The sequence below is a fragment of the Pieris brassicae genome, chromosome 3 (assembly GCF_905147105.1).
Source record: "Pieris brassicae chromosome 3, ilPieBrab1.1, whole genome shotgun sequence".
NCBI classification, from domain to species: domain Eukaryota; kingdom Metazoa; phylum Arthropoda; class Insecta; order Lepidoptera; family Pieridae; genus Pieris; species Pieris brassicae.
In genome coordinates this window covers 4,451,444-4,464,095 of record NC_059667.1, presented here as the reverse complement: position 1 = coordinate 4,464,095, position 12,652 = coordinate 4,451,444, and the positions used below count along the sequence as shown (strand labels likewise).

The 12,652-nt window shown below is 36.0% G+C and overlaps 1 protein-coding gene across 1 annotated transcript; it reads right to left on the bottom strand.

The window, feature by feature from the left end:
* Window positions 1-532: 532 nt before the first annotated feature.
* On the bottom strand, window positions 533-12,318 carry LOC123707844. The gene is made up of 10 exons (XM_045658206.1): window positions 10,811-12,318; window positions 8,887-9,091; window positions 8,147-8,294; window positions 7,277-7,437; window positions 6,911-7,077; window positions 6,522-6,662; window positions 6,101-6,265; window positions 5,510-5,735; window positions 4,208-4,364; window positions 533-3,944 (listed from the first exon to the last, which is right to left on the bottom strand). Exons 1-10 carry the CDS (start codon window positions 11,609-11,611, stop codon window positions 2,135-2,137), a joined length of 3,981 nt encoding a protein of 1,326 aa, XP_045514162.1. The 5' UTR covers window positions 11,612-12,318; the 3' UTR covers window positions 533-2,134.
* Between the last annotated feature and the right edge of the window lie 334 nt (window positions 12,319-12,652).

Genomic DNA, 12,652 nt, shown 5'->3' with positions numbered 1-12,652 from the left:
AAAAAAATCGGTCGTGGAAGTTTTTGTATACATTTGTATTCTGTTTTCTGTATAATATCAATACTCATATGTGTACAATTGAGTGAAGTAAAATAACTCGCTGAAGTCAATTATAATGTAAAATAATGTCGTGGACCATTGGTAAATAATTGTGCCAGATTTTACATGAATGTTTTTAACATGGTAGAAAAATAAGACATCGTTATTTAGCGATTCTTCTCAAGATCATTTAAATAAATAATGTTGAGATCGTCTTCCATCTTGATTAATTACATCAGACAGTATCATCAGTTTTTTTTATATTACCATGCTCTAAGTAGTGAAATATTTACTCGAAGAATATAAGAATAACAGTCTATATCTAAACAAATGTTTGGGTGTCCGTCTCCGATCGCTTGCTCACTGCTGAACTGATGCTCACGACCTCATTGTTGCAGATTACAGCACAGCTGTTTTAATTTGGTTTAGCAATCGGATATTTAATAAATTTCTCTCAAGTAAAATAAAACAAATATTACAACCACATCGATATTTTATTGGTTAGATTATAAAAATTGGACCACTCGTGAGAAGTCCGCGGTAGTTTTAACAATATTACAAACAAAAATCTCTACATAACAGAACTTATAGGTATTAGTCAACTTTTATACAAACTATAGTACACAATTATTTTAACGTTAATTTATATTTACCTAAATCAATATTTTATACATTCTATGTATAGTAGATAATATTCTTCATTTTGTAATAAGTTAATAAAACTATATAATATTCTCTTCAGTTTAAAGATTAGGCATTTTAAGGCTAATTATGCAGGTATTGGAAACAATATTTGGTGAAAACACGGGTTTAATACAACGAAACTTGCTGTCAGAGCACTTTGTACTTGCTTTTAATGAATTTTAAATAATCCGAGTTATCCGTTCACAAACAAACCTAACTAAAAATTTCTAAAATTTCACAATTTGGTAGATTCTGTAAAAGTATAAAAATTAAATTAGGTAAAAAAATATAAAATGCTGTCAAATAAGTGCATAATGCGTAGCTATCATTTGACTACCAATAATTCTAAATATTTACTATCGGTTAACAAAAAAACATTACTTAAATACAGAAATGATATCTTATTCCAATATTAGGCTATAATGCAAATATATCGTGGAGGTTGGTGTTTTTGACAGTTTGATTTCATTAATAAAAAAATGTCATATTTTCTAGATTTTTTTTCAATACAAAGTATGAAGTGATAATAATCTGCCGTTTAAATTCTAATTCCGGCACTAGCTTTAATTTGTTTCTTTTTCAAACAAAAACAAAATTATTTATTTGATTAAAAACTACTTATGTTTAATAGCTGCTTCATAGGAAAAAATGTCGTGTTTAACAACGTCCACATTAGACGTGCGTTCATATATTCAAAAGCATAGTAACTGTGTTTGTCTTGTTTGCTTCATTAAGGTTTTGCTCTCTCAAGAGTACCACATTTTATAAGCATTATAGCGCCATATTTTAAGTTGCTATTGTACGGAATGTATACTCTAGTTTCTGTTTGAAATATAAAACAAGTATGACAACTTCACTGCGTTTGTGATTCTGTTAAAATTTAAAGAATATGTCAATTGTCAAAATTGTAAATATATTGTATCCTTGTTTATAAAACAATACGTTTGTTTTCTATTAATAACAGTTTCACATTCGTGCTATCATCGTAACAACGGAAGATTCGCAAGGATTACGCTATAGTTATTATTGCTTCACTACGTTCTATCAATATATCACAACGAACAATCAATACGAACAACGATATCCTTGTGACGCGAGCGTTGCCTCTCCGACGTACACAGATACTAACAGAATTAAGTTCACAATTAAAAATCGCAATTCCCATCGTCGATCAATCAAAATTGCGACATTTTAAACGTAAACAAAACAACAACAATTACAAATTCTGACTTGATTTCACCACTAAATTATAATAAATAATTTGCGATTTTATAAACACGAATCGGCCGCAAAATAATTTCATGCATTTCTAGCTTCATTACTCTTAAAATTTATTTAGATAATCTTATTTACAATGTCTAACGATAATCGTCCGTCAGGCCCGGGCGGCCGCCATCTCCGCCCGGGGGCGTCAGTCCACGCGAGACGTCTCCGTGAAGTTGTCGTCGAGGAAAGCGGGCAACGACTGGTGCGAGGGGAGGTGGGACGCCAAGGAGTCGAATGTCACGTTCTGCTCGACGAACGTGTTGTGCACCTGATGGGGCGGCTCGATGCGGAACTGCCCCAAGGTCCACGGGTCGCTGGCTTCGGAGCGACGCGAGGTGTCGAAGCCGGACATGTCCGGCCATTGGGGCTGCGCTAGCGTCGCGCTGTCGACTCGCTGTTGCAGTCCCCCACCGCTCCAGACGAGCGACTCGATACTCGTGTTCATCTGACCGTATCTGTCTAGGCCCCACGAAGTTGGAATGTCGGGCGTCGGAAGACTCTGCATCACGTCCGGTGCCTTGGGCCGCCCGTACATCTCCTGACTTCTGCTCAGGTGCGGTCGAGCGGCGTGCCCTCCTTCCGGACTGGGCAAGTGACAGTCGGCGCGCATCATGGGACTGTACTTCCCGGCCACGCCGGGGCTCTTTTTGTTGCCGTAACTGTTATCTATGCCCGGCCGCGGCGAGTAGGGACTGTGGTGTTGCGGCCGAGACATGGGGCTGTACTGACCGGGAGTTTTGTTTGGGTTATTTCTTAGACTGTCGCTCTTGACCCCCGAGCCAGGATCTGGACTCGTGTGGGTCGCGGGGTGGGGAGAGAAGGGAGCGTGGTGTTTCGCGAGAGGACTGTAGTTTCCGGTATTCCAAGCGTTAGACTTCTGAAGATCCGTCTTTACCATTTGACTGGTGTCCGGGCTGGGTTGGGCGGAGTAAGGACTGGGCTGAGAAGAATAGGGACTCGGTTGGGTGGAGTAGGGGCTGGGTTGAGTCGAGTAAGGACTGGGCTGGGCGGGACTCGGTTGAGCAGAGTATGGACTGTGTTGCGACGGGAACTGATCCTGCCTGGGCATCGGACTGTAGCTGCCATAATTCCAGGTGTTTGGATTTTTCATATCTGGTTTCACCCCTATCGTATCCGGGCTACGTTTATTTTCCAGAGAGGTGGTAGGACTGCATTGCTCTATGACTTTAGGCTGTTTTATTTTGTTGTGACTCTCTAACCTATTTAAAGGACTCGCTTCAGATTTGTGATTCGGTGTTCTTTTGAAAGGGCCGACGTTCCAGGAGGCGTTATTTTTCACGATTTCCGACTGGACATCAGGGCTGCTGGGGACTTGGCTGTCCGGTTTCTGGACGGGACTGAAACGTGGACTTCCCAAGTCCGCCTTCATGGGGTCAGATCTCGGAGTGGAGGAGGAGTCTGGTTTTAACTGAGTGAGGGGACTCGATAGTTTGGAAATGGACGAAGAGTATTTAGATTCGTTTTGCGACGTCACAGCTTCTGAAGGCTCTTTGGGCGACGGAACTGGCTTGGAAGTGTTGAGCGGGGATTTTATTTGTGCCTCGACAGCGGAATGTTTCTCAGGTCCAGCTACGTCGGAGACCTTTCGCGGTTCTTGGAACACGCTAGGGGAAGACTTGTCTGGTGACTTTATATCCATAGTACTAGAACTCTCAGAAGCACTATCGGCCGTCGCTTTCTTTTCCTCTTTATCTGAATTTACTTTTGATTTTCTAGATTTTTTATTTTCTTTCACCTTCTCTTCGGTTTTTTTCGCCCTTTCAGGGTCAAAACTGATTTTTAAATCTTCTAATTCCTTGCCGGTGTACAGACGCTTCATGCCTCGGGGCAAAGCTCGACACAAGCTTAAATTTATTGATTCTAATTGAGTGCATTTTAACAACACTTTTTTGACCGGTTCCAGTGATACCGACGAGCCGAAAAGGTTCAAGATACTGAAAATATGAATTTAAAAGATTAGTTAGCAACTCCAAAACTAGATTCTTGGCACACATTATTTTTAACATTAATTTTGATACTTTTTGTTTCGAAAACCACCATTAGTTTTAAAATCGCGTATGTTTTTTGTACATACAACAAGACTTGAAGAATATATTGACAGAGTGTCATAATATTTATTTTCTTAAACTTTAATTCATTAAACTGAAATGACAGAGTTAGAAGTTCACTAGCAGGTAGTATAAACAATGTAACTAACCGTAATCTGCTATCCGTGGCATCTGCAAGTGCTGCCACAGCATCGTCCAATGGTCTGGTGGCTGAAGCCCACGACAGATCCAATTCAAGGAGGCTGTGGGACCACTTCTCGCAAATCAGCTCCAGACACGCCGTGCTCTGACGCGTCACGTTACATCCTAAGAAAATTAGAAATTATAGTATATTATTATCATAATCACAGTAATCACCACCTTAGCCTATCTAAAATGGCCTTTTTAAACATAATTTTTAATATAAAAAAATTGAATTCTTCTCTTTAAGAAACTTAAATGATAGGTTTTAGGAAGAACTTACTACGAAATTTTTGACGAAACACAGTAAGTAAATTTTTAAAACATAATGAAAGATTGAAATTCCAAATAAGTTCATAAATTTTCGAAGAGCCCTTATAACAATCAAATTGCCCCCTGTGGGGCGTGGGTCCCGCGTTGGGAAACACTGATCTACAGTGTAAATTATATTCTAAGATATAAGATAACATATATTACGGTGTCAGAATTAAGGTGAACATCCAATTAAAAAAAAAACTTAACAACTTATTTAAGATCCTAATGCCTAATGCGTATTAGGTACCTTAACCTTAACATAGCTCCTTAAATTCAGCCAGTACCGAATATATCAAACTCTATTCAGCCATTCAGCGTTCACGAAGAAAATCTTTTAGCTTAACTCAAAAAAAATCTATGAAGCAAATGTCAATTTTTGTATATATTTTGTTTGTTTTCTTACGTGAATTTTTTCCGATTGTTCCGCTATTATCCAGCAAAATAAATCATAAAAAGACGGTCCAGCTGTTCTCGCTTTATAAATGGTGTAACTAACCAGATTACGTTTTATATAGATTCATTTAACACTTAAATAGCGTAGTAACTTGCTAATTTAATTAGTGCAATGGGCTAGGGCCAAGTAATGCTTATAAAGCAAAGATGTAAAAGAAAATAGAGTTCCCACTCTATCTTCTTTAAAAAGTAGGAGTTTGAAACGATTTCCATAACTTATATTTGCGAATTGCTTTTAAGTGCGGCAACACTTAGCCAGAATTGTTTATGCATACTTTATACACTCCAAGGATCGCCTTAAGTGCGCATGTTAACAATCAACAAGAGGAAAAAGAACAAAACATCGTATTGAAGTTTTATATGTACTGTAAACGACATTAAAGAAATTTATAAAATTGGTCAAAACTGTTAGGAAATTTCATCGTATTAAAATTAACCCAATTATGATACATTTATCATATTATATACAACTTTCAGTCTGCATAAAAAATATATATATATACCTCCAAGAAAAAGATGCTGTAAATCCCAAGCGGGCACTCGCACTAATCCCGAATCGGTCAAGCGTTGAAGACCTCTCAGGTCCAACAGCTTAAGCCTTGTAGCGCCACGAACAAGGCGCGCTAAAGCCTCCTCCCCAAACCGGTATTCACCGACCGAACTCCTTTCGGCGGCTGCCCCACCAGCTATTGAAAGTTCTTCTAACATACTCCAACCTCCGGCTTCCATCTATAATCACATTTTTTCTTAGTTTATATTCTCTTCTGGATCTTTCCAATACGCCTAATAACGCAATTGTAAAATGTATTCCAAATTTTCCCTGTGAAAATTAACCAACGAAATATGGCTCAGTTCTACTTTCGTAGGAATTTCATAGTTGCACTAACACAACCCCGAAAATAATATTTTCCTTAAGTTGGAGAAATTTGTGGACAAACACTATGGAAATATAAGTGGCGTAAAATTATACAATGACAAGAAATGCACTTATCAATGAAACAGTTGTAAAATTATATTTGTTCCCGCTGAAGTTTTGTACAATTGTTAGAACTGGAGAAAACCTTAAAGACCACCTTAAGGTCGGAATAATTAACCTGTTGCGAGGTAGTAGCGTTGGCGAGTACAAGCTGCGCATTAGCAGCGCGGAAAACACGCAGCTTAGTGCAACCGCGTTGAAGCGCTTCAAGTGGTACTGCGGCTGGATGCGACGTAGCCAGCGCACCAGATATATCCAGCACTTCCAGGTTGGGACAGTTATTCTGAAATACAAATATTAACGAAGTTAATAATTGCTTTAATTTTGCAGCTAATAGTTCCTTTAATATCTAAATGTTGTACTAAATTTTCTTTGTGTTTCGCTGGTTCCAAATTGCTAAGAGATATGTATAATGTTTGAATTATGCAGTATTCATAAAAAAATTATAAACCATTAAATTGTATTTAAGGCGCATGTTACAAACTAGACCCTGGCTAGTCAATATGGTCCTTCGAGCCGGATGTAATTTAAATACTTACCGCCACTGCAGTTAGTATTTGCTGTAAGGCCGAGAATTTGTTGTTGGCGAGCGTAAGGTGAGTGAGCCGACCTCCGAAATTCTCCAACACTCGCGCTACTGAAGCCGCTGATAAGCACGTGCTTAGACCGCCTGTTTCTGACTGTAATTTACAGTGCAATTATTAAGATAACTACTTCTTATAATACTTTTTGGACCAATTGTGTTTTTAGAAAGGTAAAAAACATACTTAACATACAAACGATATAGCCCGGAAAATATATTCTTATAGCTAACGAGCTCTATATATAATGCAAAATTAGGAATATTTTATAAGTCTAGTAAAAAGAAGGTATTCGATTTGCATTCCAAATATTCCACAGAAAAAGAGAATAGAAAAGAATAACGTACCAACGACGACAAATCGATCCTCTGCATCTTAGGCAATCCTTGAAATAGGTCGAAGAGCTGTTCAGGCGTGATGCGGCTCCAGCCGGCCACGCTCAGCTCTATTAGGTCAGGACAATAGTCCGCCAAGCACGCTAGCACCCATGTCACGTTATTTACATTCCATTGAGCTGAAATACAATCATAATTATTATTAGAATTCATAAAAAAGATTAAGTTTACTGTATTTGAAGAATCAGCTTTATAAGGTGAAACTCACATATACCATAAAGTATTTTAATATGACTACTTTTATACAGATAACACTATAACTATAAAAGTAGTGTAAAGTGTGAGAATAATAAATCTATTAAAAGTTTTTTTACATACCAAGATTCAAAGTCTGACACTGGGACAATCTGTTCTCAAGCAGCCACACCAGTTTGTAATCAGTTTTGCATTTTTCAACAGTGTGTTGTGCGAGATCCACATTTCTCCAGAAGTCAGCCTTACAACTTACACTATACCATAATTTACATACTTTACCCAATCTGAAATAAGCATTCATTAATTAACAGTGGAATTATAGAACAGTCAAGTACTACGGTCATAAATCTAAAGACTAAGTGCAAGGGCAGCCATATCGCTTATAGTTTTTTCCAGGCAACCCATACAAAAAGCTTATTTTTATAAAAAGATTTCGTGAAGCACTTGGCAACTTTTAACTAGTTATAAGAAGATTATAAGGAGGTTAGACTTGTAATAGAACATAATTAAAGTAGATCCATATAAAATTCTCGTGTCACAATGTTCGTTCCCGTACTCCTAGGAAATGGCTCGACCGATGCTACTATCAGGTACTATCTATCTTCAAACCCCTAAGGGGTGTCCACGGCAAAAATTTTTTTAGACATTTTTACTATATTTTGTTTATGATACAGCATACAAAAATACATACAACCCTTAATTGTCAGCCCTCAACGATCAACCCCTATTTTTTATTATAGTAGATAGGTTATTTTTATTGAACTTAAATAATGTTTCCTGGCAAAACGACGTTTTACGGGTCAGCAAGTTATACGATATAATAAAAACATGTTTTAGGCCGTTTTCTTATCGGTCGTACGTCAGATAACTTGATTTCAAAGCAAAAGCATAAATACATATGTTTATACTATGTATATGATTAATCAATGACTTATCGGCATAATACCATAAACAAATTTTTAACATCTATTAAACAAAAGTGATTTCGCATACCTTACAATAGTCGGTAGGGATCCCTGTTGTACTACTACATTATCAAATATCTTGGAAAGAATTTCCACAGGCACCGAAGTGCCCCACGGACTTTGTGGCCCTATGTCTCTGACCGCTGGACTATCTCTACTTTTTTCAGTCTTTTGAGCTGTAATAAACAGAGAATAAAATCTTTAGAAAATTCAATTCAAGGAAGCATAATATGCAAATGCTAATAAATTTTAATCCAGCATTTATTAGATTAGCAGCATTACAAACTTCAATAAATACTTTAAAAAACGTGAAATATTAATTGATTCTTCATTATCTACCTTTAAATATCATTGACCCACATTGATTATTTAAATTTACCACACTGCTGCTGATCAAGGTTGAAAAGCAGTAGTTGAATTTTGTGTATTATATAATCATACAAAATGTGTTATATATGTACATCAGTAATAAATGTTTACTTTATTAAACATACTGGAATTTCTATATTTAACAAAAATTAGTGAAAAATCAGAAATACTGCTTTAGTTTCAGGCCCACACTGTAACTAATAAAATACTTTAAAATATTTGGTCAAGCTATCCTGCAGTGGTTATTCTGCTATTCTGATGTCAAACTTTTAATATTTCAATCCAAACCAGTTCCTGAGTGTGTTCTCAACTGACAAATTCTACACCGTTATAATATTAGTGTAGATAAATAGTACATATTAAAATAATTCAAATCAATAGACAAATTAAAGTACATACCTTTACTTTTTGAATTAGTAGGTTTTCGTGGAGCTTTCTGTCTAGTACGAGGTTTGGGCGCTGCGACGCTCATAGCCGCTGCCGTGTCGCCACGTGAAGGGTCATACTCTTCGCCTGAACTCTCGCTTGGGACGGGCGATGCGGCGCGTTTCTTCCTCGACTTTCTTTGACCAATATCCGACATTGATTTTAGTGCCGGTTCGATCTAAAACATTATTTATTTAATAATGGGCTTTGGTATGTATTTGAGATATAAATCATTACAGTATTGAATGTAATTAATAACACTATGGTTCTTAAAAAATATTGTTTATATATAAATGTATTTTTCTAATTTTGGATTCTCCCATACTAAACTACAAAACATATATTCTCATTTCCTGTTTCGTAGACAGACAAAGTGCTTTAGAACAACATGGAATAAAATATTTTAATATAAGTTATAAATAATATTTAAATAAAAAAAAAGCCAATGGTGGTACAAAATTTGTAAGGTCTTGGCCTCAAATTTTTGTATCTGTTTCATGATCATTTGTTAATTTAGGCAAGTAGATGATCAGCCTTCTGTGCCTGACGCACACCGTCGACTTTTTGGGTCTAAGGCAAGCCTGTTCTTCACCGATCGAGCCAATGTTAAATGCGCAAATAGAAGGAAAGTCCATTGGTGCACAGCTGGGGAACGAACCTACGACCTCGGAGAAGGGAGTCGCAGGCTGAAGCCACTAGGGCAACTTTACTCAAGCTAAATAATATTTAGCTATTATTTAACTTTCATATAATTTTTTGCAGTGAATCTTCTAATCACATATATTATTTGTACATTTATAACAGCAAGTTGTATAAATAGCTCACAAGAATATAGCAAAACTAAGTCTAATTTAAATCCTACAACATCACACAAAAAAAACCAAATAGATAAGTTTGTGTAAATGTTTGTTATTGTTAGACTACTTTCCAGCAATAGTAGTTACTAATGTAACAAACTTTAGTAACCTTCTCAATAAACATACAACAAGCCTCAAATAGCTACTGATTGTTTGTCCTTATCACTTTCCTTATCATGTCAATTTTCAAATAAATAAACATGACCACACACTATATCTAGTTGTGACTTATAACAAGTTACAGATAGTTGGTCAATGTATAAGACATAGAAATCAGCAAGTATGCTTATAGATTTGTTTCTCACTTATTTTTCTGCTCAGTTCAATCGCATATCATACAAACTTATATCCTTATCTAAAAATATTATATATTAAATAGGTACATATAAAATTTAATAGGTTTCCATATTTTATTAACATTTTTCCGCCTATCAAGATTTGTCATAGAATACATTGCAACAATCATATAAACTGTCCAATATAACAAAATATCTAATTATTATAAAAATATTGAATTGTATTAAACTGTAATAAATAAGAAGAACAAGTTCATTTAAAAATATAGATTAAGAGCTGAACAGAAGTTGACCTGAGGCATAAAGTGAAAGTGATTTGGTTGCATCACAGACAATCTTTTACTTGTTATATGCTTTAAAAACATGTTGATACTGTACCAAGAAAAGTTTTTTTTAATAAAAAACTGTATAATTATGATTTTTAAGTATATGTTAATAATGATTTAAAAAATCATAGCTTCAATCAATTTACATATGCACCTATCCTACATAAAAAACACAATTAAGAAAAAAATTATGTAACTGGAAATAGTTTAAGATAACTATCTGGTAAGGTGTCTTCTTCAGTGTTGTCAAATAAATGTTGCTGAATAAAAAACATATGCTTGAGGCTGCTCCAGTACCTCATATTTTAAAATTGATAAATAGTTTATGATTAAAGAATTATCACTATTAAATGGTGATAATGAGGATTCTATAAATAATATATATAAAAAATTGTCACAATATCTTTGATTTACTTACTATACTCACTGCTTCTTGAACACTTGTTTTCCTTATTTTAATCTTTAGGTTAGTACTGGTATCCACTATCTGACTTCGATATGTGGGTGTACATTCAGACTTCTTGGATTTCTTTTTGCTACGAGAACTACAAAGTCCTAACATTGACCGAGGTTTACCACTACAAGGGGTCACTATGTGTGTCCTTTGCTCCTTAGAAGAGTCTTTACGTTTATTCTTTTTAGAGGATAATTGACTAAGTTCATGACTGTATGGTTTACCACTCAGCCGCGGCATCAATTTCAACTTAACACTTCTTTCTAGCACTTCATCTTCTGAACTTTCATTTTCACCAGCAGAGTCACCTGCATCCTCATCTTGTTGACACTCACTACTACTTACTAAATTCAGGTTTTTACCACCTTTTACTTTTGAGACTACACTGTTACTCTTATGTGTCCTACTGCGTTCACGAGAATGTTTTTTTCGCTTCCTTTCAGAAGGAAGATAACCATTAAGAGTTGACTGATTTGATTCACGCCTTGATCGCTGCTTGTGCTTTTTGTGTCGAGATCGTGGTGCTGTCGGAATAGCTCCATTCACAACCTGCATTTTTTGATGTGCTATATCATCTATGCTTTGTTCGAAGTCTGTTTCGAGTTTAACACAGGAATAGTCTTCGAGCTGGTCCTGCTCATCCGAATCCGAGCTAGTTCCAGACTTGGCGGAGCTCTCGTCAGGGAACAGGTCCTTGCGGACCGACAATCTCGTGGTCTCAGCAGCATCATAGCCACCGTTGTGTGGACTAGAGTGGTCCGACATTCCGCCCACCTCCCGCCGCCCTGGCGATCCACTTCTATAAAACTCTCACCGTCACCTGTCTGTTGTGAGGTAAACAATCAGTTTGACACATCACATTTTCACTTTTGATACTGCAACACTTTTTACGAACTAATAATCCGACTGCCTCTGATTGCAGGCATTCGATGTTTTTGTCATCATTTGCTTTCTCAATTGGCACTTCTGGATTCAATGCAAAGCATCTTTTTTTCTTTACGTATTCGCATTTTAGGTCATCCATGTTCATGTAACGTTGTGATTGCGAAAAACAAAGTATAGATCATTTTCGCGGACACGAACACAATTGAGATAAACAAATTAACAATTACACAGAATCTGGGAATTCACACCGACACTTTGATATTTTAATTATCCAGAAGTGGACGAAAACTGTTGACCTTGTTATAAGCTTATTAGGTTTCAAATTTTAGTCAACAGATGCAGACATTTGTCACAAAGGTTGATCTTGAGCTGTTGTTCAGTGTTAACAATCAAGAAATTAATATCTTTGAAAAGACGTCTTTCGTTTTCTGTAGCATTAATTTCTTTTTTACAACTAGCATCTTTTTAATATTTACAATTGTGAAAACAATACTTAATATAATACCACTGTTTTGATACTTAAAGCAAATCTAATAATGACATAATAAACACTTTGTTTTAAAATAAATGAATTAAAATAAGAAATCTCCTGTTATTTTATATCAGACAAAGCAGACGTCTTAACAAACATACATTTTTAATAATGAAAATCTTAAATATGTCAATTACATATGCACTTGGTCTCCACCCAGACTATTTTTAAATTTGGTTTGGCCAATAACCAGTTGATATTAATTTTACAAAAGGTCAGCAATTGGTCTTAGCAATTGTCAAAGTTTAGATTACCAATAGAATTTCGAGACAGATAACACATAGAAGACCTGCGTATATTGTCATTTCATTTATGCTAGGGTAAGCGATAGATGGCAGTTACATCAGTTTTACAACATGAGAGAAGTCGCTGAAGGCGGGAGCTATTCT

Bases quoted from the DNA above. Each gene is read 5' to 3' on its own strand.
- LOC123707844 (XM_045658206.1), bottom strand. From the start codon at position 11,611: ATGTCGGACCACTCTAGTCCACACAACGGTGGCTATGATGCTGCTGAG. The intron at 8,295-8,886 runs GTATGTACTTTA...TGTTTATTACAG, and splicing joins TACTAATTCAAAAAGTAAAG to CTCAAAAGACTGAAAAAAGT. The intron at 4,365-5,509 runs GTATATATATAT...TAATTTTCTTAG, and splicing joins ACAGCATCTTTTTCTTGGAG to GATGTAACGTGACGCGTCAG.